Source organism: Scyliorhinus torazame, chromosome 1 (genome assembly GCF_047496885.1).
Source record: "Scyliorhinus torazame isolate Kashiwa2021f chromosome 1, sScyTor2.1, whole genome shotgun sequence".
Lineage (NCBI taxonomy): Eukaryota > Metazoa > Chordata > Chondrichthyes > Carcharhiniformes > Scyliorhinidae > Scyliorhinus > Scyliorhinus torazame.
In genome coordinates this window covers 290,901,432-290,921,219 of record NC_092707.1, presented here as the reverse complement: position 1 = coordinate 290,921,219, position 19,788 = coordinate 290,901,432, and the positions used below count along the sequence as shown (strand labels likewise).

The window sequence follows — 19,788 nt, the reverse complement described above, 5'->3', positions numbered from 1 at the left end:
CAGATGGAAGTAGGAACCCCCGAGGAACCAAACAGTCGGTGAGCAACCCAATCTCAAGGACTAGTTGCCATCCAGGTGGGATATGGGCTTCTGGAAAGGACGGTCTCATCTATCGTGGAGATGCAATCACTGAGCAAAGGACTTCATGAGGGAGTGCTGGCAACCATCCAGTACCTGCAAGTGCAGTTGGAAGAATCCAACACCTGCAGGATCAGGAGGTGGTGCCGACCAAGCCTGCCACCCATGCCTACACCACACAGGTGACGTCCGTGGTGGAGATCTTGGGGGCAAAGGTTTCGGCCATGGGTCAGAATGTCCACGGTCTGGGGGACTCTGTGCGGGCGGTGTCTGAGACCCAGGATGGAGCAGCCCTATCACAGGCAGCCATGTACCAGGGCCACCTGGACGGTGCAGCGGCGCTCCAGAGTGTGGCACAGTCATAGCAGGCCATTGCTGTTGGAGTCGGCGTCATTGCCTGGGTGCTGGCCGATGTGGCACATACCCAAAGGGAGGTGGCGCAGTCACTACCTGCCGACTACGCCACTTTGTCGTGGAAATTATAATAAAGACAAATTCTTTGAGGTTCAATTTAAGGAAATTTATTTACACAAATATATTTGCGGAGTGTGTTCTGGCTTTTTAGCCAGTAGCCAGTCCACAACACTCTTGAGATTCGATTGAAGAAAGCATATCTTTATAGTCTGAAATAACAGCTTGAAGTAAACAGTCATATTTATATTAAATAGACCTTGGAAAGTACGTAAGATGAAATACGTAGTACGTATGTTCTTGCCCTCGACTAAAAACAACTCGAGAACGCATTTTATCATCTTTCGGAGGACAATGTGTTATCATAATAAGGCTGAGACCAAAATATTAAGCAGTATTTTGTTTATGTTACCTGACCTACTTATTTTCGTTCAAAAGCAGTGTTAAACTATATAGTCAAGCATTTCCCAGCATGCTTCTATGTTGGCAACTCATTAATTTCCCTTGCACAGGCACAGACCCAGAAAGTGGTGGCACAGTGACAGGGTGATGTGGTGTAGTCCCAGAGGGAGATGGTCCATTCCGTGCTTCATGACCACGGATATTGAGATGCTGGTCGAGACGAGAGCAGGCCTCAAGGACTGGCAGCGGCAGGTGGCAGGGAAACCCCAGGGGTCAGCTCTGCTCGCACCCCCATCCAATGGAGTAGCTGGAGGCCATTGGGCACCTCGAGACTCCCCCTTGAGACTACCCTTGTCAATTTGATTAATCCAGTCTATACGGGGGCAGCAAGGTGGCACAGGGGTTAGCACTGCTGCCTCACTGCGCTGAGGTCTCAGGTCCGATCCCGGCTCTGGGGCATTGTCCGTGTGAAGTTTGCACATTCTCCCCATGTTTCCATGGGTTTCCCCCCCACCACCCAAAGATGTGCAGGGTAGGTGGATTGGCCATGCTAAATTGCCACTTGATTAGAAAAAATGAACTGGGTACTCTAAAATTAAAAAACAAAATCCAGTCTAGATGCAAGTTTTTTTTTTACACAGAGGGTGGTGGTGGCCTGGAATGCACTGCCAATTGAGGTGGTTGAGGCAGATACTTAAGCGACCTTTAAGACTTATCTGGATAGGCACATGAACAGACAGGGTATAGGAGGATACAGGCGGTTGGTCTAGCTAGGACACGTGATCGGCGCAGGCTTGGTGAGCCGACGGGCCTGTTCATGTGCAGTATTGTTCTTTGTTCATATTAAAATCACCTATGAATATTGCCGTACCTTTCCTACAAGGCACCCAGTATTTCTTGGTTGACACTGTGCCCTACTGTGGAACTACTTTTGGTGACCTATAGATTACACTCAACAGGGACTTAGTTCCCTTGCTATTTCGTAGTTCTACCCAGACTAATTCCACATTTTGATGTCCAGTGCCCATATCATTTCTTAATCATGTAAAGGGCGGAGAAGGGCAAAGAAATTCGTAGATCGTGTCCAGGAACATTTTTTACAGCAGTATATGCCGAGTCCAACAAGAAAGGATGCACTGTAGGACCTTATTCTTGGAAATGCGGTGGACCAGTTGATCCAGTATCAGAGGGGGTTCATTTAGGAGACAGTGATCACTATATCCGAAGGTTTAGAATGATGATAGGAAAGGAAAATAGGCGATGCAGCGTAATAAATATCCTTAACTGGGGAGAACTGACTTCAATGGGCCAGGTGGATTGGAATGAAAAGTTGGTGGGAAAAACTGTAGCTGAACTGGGCTATCATCAAAACAGAAATGTTCTGGACATAGTCACGGTATATTTCCACAAAAGGGAAAGGTAGGGCAAACAAATCAGGAACGCCCTGGGTGAAAAAGGAAAAAGAAATTATAAGGAAGAAAAGGTGTGCTTATGAAAGGTGTCAGGCAGAAAATAGAGTTGAGAACCAAGAGTTTTGAGGCCATAAGTCTGGACACCTTGCATTGTAAATCATGTAAAAAGGCAATTTTCAAAGTTACCTCATCCTGAAATATATGCATCATATAAAATGTATCCAAAATTTGAAAGGTTAATATGGATGCTTCGTAAGGCAAAGATTAGATATTCAAACCAACTCACATTATTCTGCTGTAGCACGTGCAATGCTCGGGTAACATTGTTGAGAGCATGTACTCTGCTGATGCCACGTTCTTTGGTCTGTTGGAGAAAAGAGAAATCTTAAAAAAAGAAACATATCAAATTGTAGTGGAAGTCATGAAAGGATTTAAGTAAATTGCAAATTAAACTCAGTCAATAAGCTATGATTACCAAACTTGTTCCTGTAATTATACTGCAGAAAGAGGCACGCAGACACCAGACTATTGGAGTAAGACATTGATGGAGTGAGATGTTGGGAATTTGATTCAGGTGGGAATTTCTGGTGAACGTTTCTCAACTTCAAATTTAGATTAAGAATTACATTCTTATTTTCAAACATTTAATTGTTGAAAAGCCTAGTTAAAAAGGAAGCTGCCTGAAGTGACAGTTATCTGTCAATCAGCTGAACATAGTTACAAACATACGAACTAGGAGAGGTAAGTCATTCGGCCTCTTGAGCCCTGCTCTGCCTTTCACTAAGAGCATGGTTTATCAGTTTGTGTTTTGAATTCCACATTACCATCTATCCCGATAACCTTTGACTGATAAGAATATCTACGTTGCCTTCCACCGTCTTTTGAGGCAGAGAATTCCAAAGCCACACAACCTTGAGATAAAATATTCTCCTTACCTCTGTCCTATATGGGAAACCCTCAAGTATAAAACAGTACCCCCCTAGTTCTAATTCACCCAGTGGCATAGTGGTATCATCACTGGACTAGCAATTCAGAGACCCAGGTCTGGGTTCGAATCCCACCATAGCTTAGGATGAAATTTGCTTTAAAAAAATCAGCAATTTTAAAAAAAGTCTAATGATGACCATGAAACTATTGCAGATTGTCGCAAAAAACCCCATCTGGTTCACTAATGTCCTTCAGGGAAAGCAATCTGCTGCCCCGTCTGGCCTACATGTGACTCTAGACCCACACATCGATGCGGTTGACTCTTAACTGCCCGCCACTGAAATGGTTTAGCAAGCCACTCAGTTCAAGGGCAATTAGGAATGGGCAATAAATGCTAGGCCAGCTAGCGACGGCCACATTCCAAGAACACTTTTTTTTTTAAAACAAGAAACAACATTCGCTCCACGCCCACCTTGTCAAGAGCATTCAGGATCTTATATACTTCATCAAATTAATAAAGTTCTAAACTTTATGGAAATAAGCCCAGTCTGTTCAACCTATCCTCATAACATAACTGGCTCATTCCAGGAATCAATCGAGTAAACCTCCTCTGAACCATCTCCAAAGCATTTGTAAGCTTCCTGAAATAATGAGACAAAAACAGCACACAATATTCAAGATGTGATCTTACCAATGCCCTGCATCACTGAAGCATAACATTCTTATTTTTATGTTCAATTCCTCTTGTAATAAAGGATAGCATGCCATTAGCCTTCTTAATTACTTGCTGCATCTGCATACTAATTTTTGTGACTGTACAGAATACCTAGACCCCTCTGCATCTCCGAATTCAGCAACCATTCTCCATTTAAGTAGTACTTTGCTTTTTATTCTTCCTGTCAAAGTGAACATCTTCACATTTTCCCATGGAGTCATAGTCATAGAATTTTACAACACAGAAAGAGGCCCTCGTGTCTGTGCCGGCCATCAAGCACCTTCTGCACTGAAAATTCTATGATATATATGATATTATAATCCCACTTTCCAGAATGAAGTCTATCAAGATACGGACACTTGTCAGCCCACAGCTCCATCAGTTTGCTCAGCACAGCTGCACTAGTGATTGTAATTCCACCTGGACCATAGCCTTGTATGCTATGGCATTTCAAGTGCTCATTTAAATGCTCCTTAAATTTTGTGAGGGTTCCCATCTCGACCACCCTTTCAGGCAGTGAGTCCAAGATTCCCACCACCCTCTGGGTGAAAAAGTTCTTCCTCACATCCCCTCTAAATCTCCTGCCCCTTATCTTAAAACTATACCATCTGGTTATTGACCCCACTACGAAGAGGGAGTTTCTTCCTATCTATATCCCTCATAATTTGATACACCTCAATCAGGTCCCCCCTCAGCCTTCTGTGCTCTAAAACAACCCCAGCCTAGCCAGCCTCTCTTCATAACCGAAACGCAACAGTTCAGACAACATCCTGGTGAATCTCCTCTGCATCCTCTCGAGTGCAAACACATCCTTCCAATAGTGGGGCGGCCAGAACTGCACACTGTGCTCAAACTGTGACCTACCGAACGTTTTATACAGCTCACAATAAAATACTCCATCTGCCCACTCACTAAACCAATCTATACCCACCAGCAAACTCTTTATGTCCTGTTCACAACATATTCTCCAACCTATCTTTGTGTCATCTGCAAACTTATCTACCATGCCTTCACTCCACTCATCTAAGTCATGGATATAAATTGTAAAAAGTTGATGCTCCAAACAGGCCCCTGCAAGACTCCAGTTGTCACATCCTGCCAATCAGACAAGGGCCCATTTATGTGTACTCTCTCTATTCTGCCAGCCAGCCAAACTTGTATCCATGCTAATATATTACCCCTACAGCATGAACTTTTGTTTTTCGCAATAACCTTTGAAGTGGCACCTTACCAACTGCCTTCTTGAAATCCAAGTCCAGGACACTTCGGGTTGCGGCTATGTGGAGCTAGGTCGCACATTCGGCAGCTCCCGCTTGGAACGGACTTTTGGGCTCTTTTCAGGGCCCCTAACGGAATTTCTTCGACATTTCCCAGTGTGGGAAGAAGACTGCAACATTCCCCCGACAGTGTATGTCTTAGACCAGGAGCGGGGCGACTAAAAAAGTGGCGGTGAACCCAAAGAAAGTGCGAGGGAAGAAGAGCAAGATGGCGGCGAGCGATGACCAGGCAGCGTGGATGCAGTGGGCGCAGAGGCAGCAGGAGGTTATCCAGCGCTGCTTCAGGGAGCTCAAAGCGGGCCTGCTGGAGCCGATGAAGGCTTCTATTGATAAGCTGCTGGAGACCCAGACGGCCCAGGGGGTGGCGATCCGCAAGGTCAGACAAAAGATATCAGATAACGAGTACGAGATCTTGGGTCTAGCAGTAAAGGTGGAGGCGCACGAGGCGCTCCACAAGAAATGGCAGGAATGGTTCAAGGAAATGGAGAATCGGTCGAGGCGGAAGAATCTGCGGATCCTGGGCCTCCAGGAGGGGCCGGAGGGGTCGGACGTGGGGGCCTATGTGGTCACCATGTTAAACTCGCTGATGGGAGCGGGGTCCTCCCTGGGGTCCCTGGAGCTGGAAATGGCCTATAGAGTGCTGGCGAGGAGGCCCAAGGCTAACGAGCCGCCGCATGAGGTGTTGGTGCGGTTTCATCGCTTCGCTGATCGGGAGTGCGTATTCAGGTGGGCCAAGAAAGAGAAGAGCAGCATGTGGGAGAATGCGGAGGTTCGAGTATATCAGGACTGGAACGCGGAGGTGGCTAAGAGGAGGGCCGGGTACACCCGGGCGAAGACGGTACTACACAGAAAGGGGGTGAAGTTTGGCACGCTGCAGCCGGCACGTCTGTGGGTCACCTACAACGACCGGCACCATTATTTTGAGTCCCCGGAGGAGGCGTGGGCCTTTGTTCAGGCCGAGAAGCTGGACACAAACTGAGGGTCGGGATGGGGGGTCGGGCGTGGGGATGGTCAGGGATTGCTGTTGTTGTGTTACATTTTGAGAGGGGGGGGGTTCTTTGTTCTTGTTCAGTTTTGGTTCGGTGTGGGTGGTTAGGTCGGGTTGGGCACTGTTTTGGTTGGGTCTGTCGGGTGGGCTCTTGGAGGGGGGCAAGTAAACGGAGTAGGGGTTGGATGGCCGGTAGGGGGGATGGGGCCCCGCGGGGGAGGGTGAGGTCCGAGTCGGGGGTGAGGGGACTGGGCATGTAAAAGGAGCTGTGACAGAGGAGGCCGGGCCGGGCAGGTGGAAAGCGCGGGATTTTTCTCACGCTGAAGGCTGGAGGGGGTAGGGCCGGGGCGGGGAAACGCGGGTTTTTTCCCGCACTTGGGATGGAAGGGGGGGCGGAGAGCCTGCTGGTGGGTAATGGAGGAGGGGAAGTCCCACAATGGGAGGAATCGAAGGAGGGGCGGGAGCAGCCGGGGTCAGCTAACTTGCGGGGTGCAATGGGGGGAGCAATGCAGCTAGGAGGGGTCCTAGCTGGGGTGGGGGGGACTGTGTTTGCCCCTGTAATGGTCAAGGGGGAGTTGGAGCGAGTAGAGGGTGTTGGGACGGGGGTCTGCCGACGTGGGGAACGGGCCGGACGTGGGGTGCGGGCGCGTGGCTGGCCGAGGAAGGGTTATGGCTAGTTGACGGGGAGGGGAGCGGGTCGCCCCCTGATCCGGCTGATAACCTGGAACGTAAGGGGGCTGAACGGGCCGGTTAAGAATGGGGGGGAAGAGTGTGGTGTGGAGTGGCATCAATGGGGTCTTCAGGGACTTTTATGAGGAACTGCATCGGTCCGAGCCCCCACTGGAGGGAGGGAGGGATGGGCCGCTTTCTGGACCTTCTGAAGTTCCCGAAGGTGGAGGAGGGACTGGTGGCGGGATTAGGGGCCCCGATTGGGTTGGAGGAGCTGGCCAAAGGATAGGGAGCATGCAGGCGGGGAAGGCACCAGTGCCGGACGGTTTTCAGGTCAAATTCTACAAAAGATATGTGGACCTGTTGGGCCCGTTGCTGGTTAGGACCTTCAATGAGGCAAGGGAAGGGGGGGGCGTTGCCACCGACGATGTCCCGGGCACTGATCTCCTTGATCCTGAAGCGGGACAAGGATCCCCTGCAGTGTGGGTCTTACAGGCCGATTTCATTGTTAAATGTAGATGCCACGGTGCTGGCGAAGGTCTTAGCCACGGGAATTGATGATTGTGTGCCGCAGGTCATCCACGAAGACCAGGCGGGGTTCGTGAAGGGGAAGCAGTTGAACGTGAATGTCCGGAGGCTCCTGAACGTTATTATGATGCCGGTGAGGGAGGGGGAGGCGGAGATAGTGGTGGCGATGGACGCTGAGAAGGCCTTCGATAGGGTAGAGTGGGGGTACTTGTGGGAGGTGAAGAGGTTCGGGTTTGGGGAGGGGTTCGTCAGGTGGGCTAGGCTGTTGTACGACGTCCCGGTGGCAAGTGTGGCTACCAACAAGAGGAGGTCTGAGTACTTTTAGTTGCATCGAGGGACGAGGCAGGGGTGTCCCTTGTCCCCCCTGCTCTTCGCACTGGCGATTGAACCCCTGGCTTTGGCACTGAGGGAGTCGAGGAATTGGAGGGGGCTGGTGCGGGGTGGGGAGGAGCATAGGGTGTCGCTCTATGTGGACGACTTGCTGCTATATGTGGCGGACCCGGTGGGGGGAATGCCGGAGGTAATGAGGATCCTCAGGGATTTCGGGGATTTCTGAGGGTACAAGCTCAACATGGGGAAGAGCGAGCTGTTCGTGGTTCACCCAGGGGACCAGGAGAGGGGAATTGACGAGCACCTACTAAAAAGGGCGGAGAGGAGCTTCAGGTATTTGGGGGCCCAGGTGGCCAAGAGCTGGGGGCCATGCATAGACTTAATTTCACGAGGCTGGTGGAGCAAATGGAGGAGGAGTTTAAGAGGTGGGACGCGTTGCCGCTGTCCCTGGCAGGTAAGGTGCAGTCAGTCAAGATGACGGTGCTCCCAAGGTTTTTGTTCCTGTTCCAGTGCCTCCCCATTCTTATCCCAAAGGCCTTCTTTAAGCCAGGCAGCAAGTGGTGGAATTCCCGCTGCTGCCGCCACACATGGTACAGGACAGGGTGCTCCCGGGGACATGGGTTCGAGAGGGGGAAGATCTCGGCAACATACCAGGTGACGCAGGAGGAAGAGGAGGCCTCGATGGAGGTGCTGACAGGTAAGTGGGAGGAGGAGTTCGAGGAGGGGACGTGGGCAGATGCCCTAGGGAGGGTGAACTCTTCCTCTTCGTGCGCGAGGCTCAGCCTCATACAGTTTAAGGTGCTGCACAGGGCACACTTGACCGGGACAAGGATGAGCCGGTTTTTGGGGGCAAGGACAGGTGTGTTAGGTGCTCAGGGAGCCCAGCAAACCACACCCATATATTCTGGGCATGCCCAGCACTGGAGGAATTTTGGAAGGGCGTAGCGAGGACGGTGTCGAGGGTGGTAGGATCCAGGGTCAAACCGGGCTGGGGGCTCGCAATATTTGGGGTTGCAGAGGAGCCGGGAGTGAAGGAGGCGAAAGAGGCCGGTATTCTGGCCTTTGCGCCCCTGGTAGCCCGGCGAAGGATTCTTCTTCAGTGGAAGGATGCGAGGCCCCCAAGCGTGGAATCCTGGATCAACGATATGGCGGGGTTTATTAAATTGGAGAGGGTGAAATTCGCCTTAAGGGGATCGGTGCAAGGGTTCTTCAGGCGGTGGCAACCGTTCTTGGACTTCCTGGCATTAATCTAATATAACCTGCTCTCAGGTGAGTTCCAGCATGTGCTCGTCCAAGAAACTATCTCGAAAGCATTCGATCAACTCCTCATCCAGGCTACTTCTGCCAATCTGATTTTTTTGGTTTATATGTAGATTAAATTCACCTATGATTATTGTCTTCTCTTCATCATAAGCATCCAACATTTCTTCTTTTTTGTCCTACATTGTGGTTACTGTTTAGGGGCCTGTAGTCTGCTCCCACTGGTTAGTTCTTTCCCTTACTATTTCTCATCTCCACCCAAACTGATTCTAAATCCTGATCTCCTGAACCAAGGTCAACTCTTACTAATGTACCAATGCCATCCTTGATCAACAATACAACACCTCTTGAATGTCAGATAGCTCTACAGGACCAATCCTTGTCATCCTGCAGCCATGTCTCTGTCATGGCTATCAGATAATATTTACTTCAATGCACGCTGTCCATTCATTTACTTTGTTATGAACGCTGCACGTATTCAGACACAGTCTTTAGGTTTGTCTTGTTATCTTCGTAACATCTAGTTTTGACTATCGGTGTATTCTTAGATTTTACCTCCTTGTCCCGCCCTGCTAACATATGAGGATATGATGCCTTGAATGTACCTCTTAATTTGTTACATCTACCCAAGCTTTATATCTCCTCCCCCCGCTCTCCCCATTTAGTTTCAAGCCCCTCTCCATTACCCTCGTTAGGCGAGTCGCAGGGTGGTGTGTTGCCTCCCTGGTACACGGATCAAGGATGTCCCCGAGCAGCTGCAAGACATTCTGGATGGGTGAACAGCCAACTGTTGTGGTGCATATAGGCACCAATTATATAGGTAAAAAATGGGATGAGGTCTTACAACCTGAATTTAGAGATTTAGAGAATATGGGGTTAAACTAAAAAGCAGGATCTCAAAGGTAGCAATCTCAGCATTGCTACCAGTGCCACGTGCTAGTCAGAATAGGAATGGCAGGAAAGCGAAGATGAATACGTGGCTTCAAGGATGGTGCAAGATGGAGGGATTCAAAATCATGGGACATTGGAACCGGTTCTGGGGGTGGTGGGACCAGTAGAAATCAGGTGGTCTGCACTTGGGCAGGACCGGGACCAATGCTTATGTCCCCACCTTACTTCCCTCCGACTTCCCGCATCGGTTCCCACTCCCCTGCCACATTAGTTTAAACCCTCCCCAACAGCATGAGCAAACATTCCCCCTAGGACATTGGAACAGGTTCTGGGGGAGATGGGACCAGTAGAAATCAGACGGTCTGCACTTGGGCAGGACCGGAACCAATGTCCTAAGGGGAGTGTTTGCTCGTGCTGTTGTGGAGGGTTTAAACTAATGTGGCAGGGGAGTGGGAACCGATGCGGGAAGTCGGAGGGAAGTAAGGTGGGGACAGAAACAAAAGGTAGTAAGGGGAAAAGTGGAAGACAGAGAAACCAAAGACAAAAATCAAAAAGGGCCACATTACATCATAATTCTAAAAGGGCAATAAATGTTAAAAAAAAACAAGCCTGAAGGTTCTGGGTCTCAAGCGAGGAGCATTTGCAATACGGTTGATGAATTAACTGCGCAAGCAATCATTAATGGACATGATGGACTTCTGGTTGCGGCGATGCCCAGCTCAGCCGCACGTTTCGGCGGCTCCAGCTCAAACGGACCTTCGGGCTCTTTTAAGAGCCCCAACGGGGAGTTTTTTCAGGACGAAACCCGTATGGGGTGAGTTAACAGGGAGTCCCCCCCAACGAAAGAGAAAAATATCGGCAGCGGCGGCGGCTACATCGCGAAGAATCCTCGACGATAGGGACAGGAGGAAAAAAGAAGCTAGATGGCGGCGGAGAAAGCCCAGGCGACATGGGGACCCGATCAAGACGAATTCTTAAGTCGGTGTGTGGAGCTACTTAAGAAGGAGGTGCTGACCCCGATGCTACAGGCAATTGAGGGGCTTACGGAGGCACAAAGGACCCAGGAGACAGAGCTCCGCGTGGTGGAGAAGAAGGTGACGGATAACGAAGACGAGATCCTGGGCCTGGCGGTCAAAACACAGACGCACGAGGCGCTCCACAAAAAGTGCATTGAAAGGATAGAGGCCCTAGAAAACAGAGCACGAAGGAAGAACCTTCGGACCCTGGGTCTCCCCGAGGGAGTGGAAGGAGCGGACTGCGGGGCTTACGTGAGCACGATGCTAAGCTCGCTGATGGGAGCTGAGGCCCCTTCGGGCCCCTTAGAAGTGGAGGGGGCTCATCGGGTCCCTGCGAGGAGACCAAAGGCGGGAGAATCACCTAGGGCAACAATCGTGCGATTTCACCGCTTTAATGATAGAGAAGTGGTTCTGAGATGGGCCAAAAAGGTACGGAGTAGTAGATGGGAGAATGCGGTGGTACGGGTGTACCAGGATTGGAGTGCGGAGGTGGCGAGAAGTCGGGCGAGTTTTATTCGAGCCAAGGAGGTGCTACACAAGAAGAAGGTGAAGTTCGGGATGCTGCAGCCGGCGCGACTATGGGTCACGTACCAGGAGAGACATCACTACTTCGAAACGGCGGAAGAAGCATGGACCTTTATTAAAGACGAGAAACTGGATCGGAACTGAGGGACTGATATTAGAAGGAAATGTCACTGTCGATGTATATAGAGATGTAAATTGGGAAGGGGGGACACTAAGAAATGTGGGCGCCGGTGGGGGGAAAGAAGAGACATAGGCGGGGGATGAGGAATGAGAGTGGGGCGGGAGAGGGAGCTGCGCCACAAGGGGCGGGACAGCTACAGAGAATATGGGGCCTACTGTCCTTGTTCCCGCGCCAGAAAGGTGGTGGCGGAAAGATAGGCGCAAGGTAGATGGGAGTTCCCCACACGGGGGGGTCAAGGAGTGAGCAGGAGAAGCCGGGGTCAGTTGAAGTCAGCTGACTTTCGGATGTAATATGGGGGGAGCAATCACGCTAGATGGGGATCTAGCGGGGGGTGGGGGGGGGGGGGGGGGGGGGGGAAGAGAGAATAACTGGGTTGCTGCTGCAGAAATCGAAGAGGAACTGGCTAAAGAAAGGGTGGTCGGGGCTGGAATGCGCCACCTGGGGAACGGGTGGGAGCGCGGAATCGGGTCGTGGGACTGGCCTAGAGAGGGTGATGGCTAGTCGACACGGGAAGGGGGCAGGTAGCCCCCCAGTGCGGCTGATCACGTGGAACGTGAGAGGCCTAAATGGACCGATTAAAAGGGCCCGAGTGTTCGCGCACTTGAAAGGACTGAGGGCAGACGTGGCTATGCTCCAGGAGACGCACCTGAAGGTGGCGGACCAAGTTAGGTTAAGGAAAGGATGGGTGGGACAGGTGTTCCATTCAGGGCTGGATGCAAAGAATAGAGGGGTGGCCATACTGATGGGGAAACGGGTATCATTCGAAGCTTGGAGCATTGTAGCAGATAGTGGAGGCAGATATGTGATGGTGAGTGGCAGACTGGAGGGAACGGAGGTCGTGTTGGTTTACGTATATGCCCCGAATTGGGATGATGCGGGATTCATGAAGCGGATGCTGGGAAGTATACCGGACCTGGAGGTAGGAAACTTGATAATGGGGGGAGACTTCAACACCGTGCTGGACCCAGGGTTAGATAGATCCAGATCTAAGACCGGAAGAAGGCCGGCAGCGGCCAAGGTGCTTAAGGGGTTTATGGACCAAATGGGTGGAGTGGATCCATGGCGATTTGTTAGACCGAAGGCCAAGGAGTTCTCCTTCTTCTCCCATGTTCACAAGGTGTACTCCCAGATAGATTTTTTTGTTTTGGGAAGGTCGTTGATCTCGAAGGTGGAAGAAACTGAGTATTCAGCCATAGCTATCTCAGATCATGCCCCACATTGGATGGACCTGGAACTAGGAGGGGAGAGGGAGCAGCGTGCACTCTGGCGATTAGATGTGGGATTGTTGGCAGATGAGGGAGTCTGTGGAAGGGTGCGGGGATGTATCGAGAGATACCTGGAGGCCAATGACGACGGGGAGGTCCGAGTGGGAGTGGTATGGGAAGCACTAAAGGCGGTGGTCAGAGGAGAGCTGACCTCCATCAGGGCCCACAAAGGGAAAACAGAGGCCAAGGAAAGGGAAAGATTACTGGGGGAGATTTTAAGGGTGGATAAAGAATATGCGGAGACCCCGAAGGAGGGACTATACAGGGAGAGACGACGACTCCAGACGGAGTTCGACCTTCTGACCACTAGGAGGGCGGAGGTGCTGTGGAGGAAGGCACAGGGGATGAGATATGAATATGGGGAAAAGGCTAGTCGCCTGTTGGCCCATCAGTTGCGAAAGAGGACAGCGGCGAGGGAGATAGGGGGAATTAGAGACGAAAAGGGAGCTACAGTGCGGAGAGCAGGGAAGATAAACAAGGTGTTTACGACCTTTTACGAAAGACTTTATAGGTCCCAACATCCGGAGGGAAAAGAGGAGATGCGGCAGTTTTTGGACCAATTAAGGTTCCCGAGGGTGGAGGAGCAGGAGGTGGAAGGCCTGGGGGCACCAATTGGGGTGGATGAGGTTACCAAGGGGCTGGGGAACATGCAGGCAGGGAAGGCCCCGGGACCAGATGGGTTCCCGGTGGAATTTTATAGAAAATATGTGGACTTGCTGGCCCCGCTGTTGGTGAGGACTTTTAATGAGGCCAGGGAAGGGGGGACTCTACCCCCGACAATGTCGGAGGCGATATCGCTAATTTTGAAGCGGGATAAAGATCCGCTGCAGTGCGGGTCCTATAGGCCTATTTCACTACTAAATGTGGACGCCAAATTGCTAGCAAAGGTGCTGGCATCGAGGATAGAGGACTGTGTCCCGGGGGTGGTGCACGAAGACCAGACAGGATTCGTAAAGGGGAGACAACTAAATGTCAACGTGCGACGGCTATTAGGGGTGATAATGATGCCCCCAGCAGAGGGGGAGGCAGAGATAGTGGCGGCAATGGATGCAGAGAAGGCATTTGATAGGGTGGAGTGGGAGTATTTCTGGGAGATGCTGAGGAGGTTCGGGTTCGGGGACGGGTTTGTTAGCTGGGTCAAACTCCTCTATGGGGCCCCAACGGCAAGTGTGGTCACGGGTCGGCAAAGATCGGAGTATTTCCGACTATACAGGGGAACAAGACAGGGATGCCCGCTATCTCCATTACTGTTCGCGTTGGCAATTGAACCACTGGCCATGGCGCTGAGAGACTCCAGAAAATGGAGAGGGGTGATTAGAGAGGGAGAAGAACACCGAGTGTCACTCTACGCGGATGACCTACTGTTGTATGTGACGGACCCAGTGGGGGGGATGACAGAGGTCATGCAGATATTGAGGGAGTTCGGAGATTTCTCGGGATATAGGCTTAACATGGGGAAGAGTGAACTTTTCGTGATACACCCTGGGGACCAGAGTAGAGGGATAGAAGGCATGCCTCTAAGGAAAGTGGAAAGAAACTTTCGGTACCTGGGGATTCAGATCGCCAGGAGCTGGGAACCTTGCACAGACTTAATTTGACACGACTGGTGGAACAAATGGAAGAGGACTTCAAGAGGTGGGACATGCAGCCACTGTCACTGGCGGGCAGAGTGCAAGCAATTAAGATGATGGTCCTCCCGAGGTTCTTATTTGTATTCCAATGTCTCCCTATACTGATCACTAAGGCCTTCTTTAAAAAAATAGACAGGAGCATCACGAGCTTCGTGTGGGCAGGGAAAGTTCCGAGGGTAAGGAGGGGGTTCTTACAACGTAGTAGAGACAGAGGGGGACTGGCGCTGCCGAATTTGGGCGACTACTACTGGGCCGCCAACGTGGCGATGATCCGCAAATGGATGATAGAGGGAGAGGGAGTGGCGTGGAAAAGATTAGAGAGGAAGTCCTGTAAAGGGACGAGTCTAGAGGCGCTGGTGACGGCGCCACTACCGTTCTCACCAAAAAAATTTACCACGAACCCAGTGGTGGCGGCAACATTAAATATTTGGGGGCAATGGAGGCGACAGAGGGGTGTGCTGGGAGCCTTGGTGGGGTCCCCAATTAGGAACAACCATAGGTTTGCCCCAGGGAGGATGGATGGAGGATTCCAGAGCTGGCACCAGTTGGGAATTAGGAGGGTGGGAGATTTATTTATAGACGGGACGTTTGCGAGCTTGGGAGCGTTGGAGGAAAAGTATAAGCTGCCCCGGGGAAATTTCTTTAGGTATATGCAGGTGAGGGCGTTCACAAGGCAACAGGTGAGGGAATTTCCATTGCTCCCGACACAGGGGATCCAGGATAGAATGCTCTCGGGGGTGTGGATCGGGAAGGGCAAGGTGTCAGAGATATACCGAGAGATGAGAGAAGAGGGGGAGGAGTTGGTGGGCGAACTGAAAGGAAAGTGGGAAGAAGAGCTCGGGGAGGAGATAGAGGAGGGTCTGTGGGCTGATGCCCTAAGCAGGGTAAATTCCTCCTCCTCGTGTGCCAGGTTTAGCCTGATTCAATTTAAGGTGCTACACAGAGCACACATAACTGGAGCAAGGTTGAGCAGGTTCTTCGGAGTGGGGGACAAGTGTGGGAGGTGCGGCGGAAGCCCGGCAAACCACACACATATGTTTTGGTCGTGCCCGGCACTGGAGGGGTATTGGAGGGGAGTGACGGGAGTGATCTCGAAGGTGGTGAAGGTCCGGGTCAAACCAGGCTGGGGGTTAGCTTTAGTTGGAGTTGCGGATGAGCCGGGAGTGCAGGAGGCGAAAGAGGCCGATGTCGTGGCCTTTGCGTCCCTAGTAGCCCGGCGTAGGATTTTACTCATGTGGAACGAAGCGAAACCCCCCGGTGTGGAGGCCTGGATAAACGATATGGCGGGGTTCATAAAACTGGAGCAGATTAAGTTTACGCTGAGAGGATCGGCTCAAGGGTTCACCAGACGGTGGCAACCGTTCCTCGACTACCTAGCGGGACGTTAGAGGGAAGATAGATGACCAGCAGCAGCAACCCGGGGGGGGGGGGGGGGGGGGAGTTTAATTTTATGTTATTTGGTTAGGTTACCATGTTAGTTAGTTACTCTTTATTAGATTGTAGTTATCATGTTACTTGTACTCTTAGATTTTCTTTATGTTTGATGTGTAAGGGGTAAAAAATTGTGAATGAAAAATTTCAATAAAATATATATATTTTTTTTTAAATTAATGGACATGATGCAATTGGGATCACAGAGACCTGGCTCCAGGGTGACCAAGGATGGGAACTCACCATCCAGGTGTATTCAATATTCAGGAAAGATAGAAGGAAAGGAAAGGGAGGTGAGGTAGCATTGCTGGTTAAAGAAGAGATTAATGCAATTGTAAGGAAGGACATTAGCCTGGACGATGTGGAATCTGTATGAGTGGAGCTGTGGAACACCAAAGGCAAAAAACATTAGTGGGAGTTGTGTACAGACCACCAAACAGTAGTTTTGAAGTTGGGGATGGCATCAAACAGGAAATTAGAGATGCATGCAGTAAGGGTACAGCAGTTATCATGGGTAACTTCAATCTGCATATTGATTGGGCGAATCAAACTGGTATCATTGCAATGGAAAGATGATTTCCTGGAATGTACAAGGCATGACTTTCTCGACCAATATGTTGAGGAACCAACTAGAGAGAGCAGGGCATCCTAGACTGGGTATTATGCAATGAGTGAGGATTAATTAGTAATGTTGTGGTGCAAGACCCTTTAGGGAATGGTGACCATAATATGGTAGATTCTTCATTAAGATGGAGAGTGACACAGTTAAGTCGGAAACCAGGGTCCTTAACTGAAAGAAAGTTAATTTAAATGGTGTAAGACATGCATTGGCTAGGATAAGCTGGCAAAAGATACTTAAGGGGTTGACGGTGTATAGGCAATGGCAGACATTTAAAGAACACATGGATGAACTTCAACAATTGTACACCAATGTCTGGCACAAAAGTAAGAGGGAGAAGGTGGCTCAACCATGGACAACAAGGAAAATCAAGAATAGTGTTAAAGCCAAAGAGGAGGCATACAAAACGTATGTAGACTTTCTAAAGGCTTTTGGCAAGGTCCCACATGAGAGATTAGTGAGCAAAAGTAAGATTCATGGTATTGGGCATAATGTATTAAGTGGATACGGAACTTGTCGGCAGACACAAAGCAGAGAGTGGGAATAAACAAGTATTTTTCAGAGTGGCAGGCAGTGACTAGTGGGGTACCGCAGGGTTCAGTGCTGGGACCCCAGCTGTTCACAGTATGCATTAATGATTTGGAAGAAATTGCATGCAATATCTCCAAATTTGCAGGCGACACTAAGCTGGGTGGCAGTGTGTGCTGTGAGGAGGATGCAAAGAGGCTGCAGGGTGACTTGGACAGGCTGGCTTATTATTTGGCAAATACTTGGCAAATGGGACTTCTGCTTGTGACTATGGAGTGATTGGTCGCATAAAGGGCTGTTCCTGCTCAAAGTGACAGAAAAGGGCTCTTTTTACTCAGATCCGGGTGGAATTTTGATGAAAAGGCGTAGGTGAATGTTAGAGGAGTAGTTTACCCCTGGAATAGTATGTCTTCTGATCACCGGACCTGGCAGAAAACAGTGAGAGGTTTGGCTGGAAAGTTGAAACAGTCACAGACAGTCTCAACCAGCAGGCGGGGGAGGGGCAAGCTGTAAGGCCCCAGATACAGGAATTGATGACTTTTATCAAGGAGGAATTCCATAAACAGAGGAAAGAAATGCGTGAGGATAATGCAAAGGCCATTGCAGAAGCTGTGGCACCCCTGAAGAGTACTTTGGAGCGGATGGAGAGGTATTTGTAGGTGCAGGGGTCACAGATTTGGGAGATTGAAGGAGTGATCTCGGACCACAGCGATCGCGTGGTGGCTCTGGAGACGGAGGTGGGGCTCCTAGGAGACCTTTGTGAAACGCTGAGGGCAAAGGTTGAGGAGCAGAATACCTCGAGAAGACAGAACCTGCGAATAGTGGGCCTGCCAGAAGGAGTGGAAGGGGTGAGTGCCACGAGGTACGTCTCGAGGATGCTGGCAGGACTGGTGGCAGAAGGGGTGCTAGATAAGGCACTTGAAGTGTACCGAGCGCATAGGTCTCCGAGGCAAAAGCCTAGAGCTGGGGAGCCGCTGCGGGCGGTGATCGTGAGACTCCATAAATTTGTGTAGAAAGAGAAAATGCTACGGTGGGCCAGGGAGAACCGTAGCTGCGACTGGGAGGGAAATAATGTCGGATTTATCAGGACATCGGAGCAGAGTTGGCAAAGCGGCGGGCAGGTTTCAACAAGGCCACGGCGGTGCTGTACCGGCGGCAGATCAGGCTTGGAGTGCTCTACCCGACGAAATTATGGGTGATGTTCGGACGTCGGGAATATTCTTTTGAGACCCCAGAAGTGGCCGAAGACTTCATTGAGGAGCATAAACTGGGAGAGAACTGAGTGGACAATGCTTGGGAACTGGGGTGCTGGCACTATGTAATGGTCGGGAGCATGTTTGAAGTGGGTGTAGGGATTGGGGGTTTTTCGCCTTTTTTGGGGGTGGGGTGGGGGGGGGGGGGGTGAAAGAATTCTGTTCAATGTTGAGATTGTAAGGAGTTGTATGGGTGAAAAGTTTATGTGGGGATGGATGTTCCCATCCCCCCTCCTATTTAATGGGACTGTATATGTTTAACATCTGTTTGTTTGCTTTTGGAGAAGGCAATCCTGGAATTCAGAAGTCCTTGTTTGGGTGGGGAGGGTAAGGCCAACAGGAGGCCTTCTTCTTTGAGCTGAGGAGTGGGGGGGGCAGGGGAGAAAGAGTTCTTAGGATGTGCCTTTGGGCAGGGGCAGCCGCGCTAGCAGGTTATGCTGGTGAACGGAAGTGAGGTGGTGAGGGAGAAGGCCAAGAAGTGTGGCCGGGGGGAGGGGGGAAAAGGGGAAGTGTGGGGGGGGGGGGGGGGGGAAGAAGGGGAAGGGGAAAAGCGTGGGGGGGGGGGGTTCTGCAACGCGGCACGGGGTGAGAGATGACATGGTCAAGGGCGAAGAAAGGGGCCATCTGGGATGGGCTAGGTACAGAGTGGAATTAAACGGGCAGGAGTTAAGTGGGGAAGGTGACGGACGGTAGAGGTTGGTAACGTGGAACATCCGGGGACTGAATGGGCCGGTTAAAAGGTTGTGGGTGTTTGCGCACCTCAGGAGCTTGAAAGCGGGGGTTGTCGTTTTGCAGGAGACACACCTCCGTGTGAAGGACCAGGTTAGGTTAAGGAAGGGGTGGGTCGGGCAGGTTTTTCACTCGGGGTTTGATTTGAAATCGAGGGGTGTGGCGATTTTCGATCTTAGCCAGGATAGTGGAGGAGGGAGTGGACCCGGACTCTTTGGTGGCGATATTTGGGGTTTCAGAGAAGCCGGAGCTCATGGAGAGGACAACGGCCGATGTCTTGGCCTTCGCCTCTCTGATTGCACGGCGATGAATTTTGCTGGAGTGGCGATCGGCATCGCCACTGGGGGTAGCAGCATGGTTGGGTGATCTGTACAACTTCCTGCGGTTAGAGAAAATAAAGTATGAGTTAAGGGGCTCAGCAGCGGAGTTTGAGAAAAGGTGGGGTATGTTTGTGACCATGTTTGAGGAGCTGTTCGTCGCAGGGGGGGTGGGGGGTTTGGGGAGGGGGGGGGGGGGGGATGAAAAAGGAGAAAAATCTGTACAAACTGTATTGTTGGGAAGAGTGTTTCCCGGGGTGTTTATTTGCTGTAACCTACCTTTGATACAAGTTTGAATAAAATGCGTTTTCATTGCGAGAGGATTTGAGTATAGGAGTAGGGATGTCCTGCTGCAGTTATACAGAGGCTTGGCGAGGCCACACCTTGAATAGTGCGCACAGTTTT

General features: G+C 50.8%; 1 protein-coding gene across 5 annotated transcripts in view; it reads right to left on the bottom strand.

Annotated features, from left to right (window-relative positions):
• Positions 1–19,788, bottom strand: part of utrn (utrophin) — a 770,758-nt gene that overhangs the window by 595,727 nt on the left and 155,243 nt on the right. For all 5 annotated transcript variants that reach the window (XM_072507465.1, XM_072507476.1, XM_072507484.1 and 2 more), the window contains exon 5: positions 2,590–2,667. In XM_072507465.1, the coding sequence (XP_072363566.1) occupies positions 2,590–2,667 (78 nt within the window). The remainder of the gene's footprint in view (positions 1–2,589; positions 2,668–19,788) is intronic.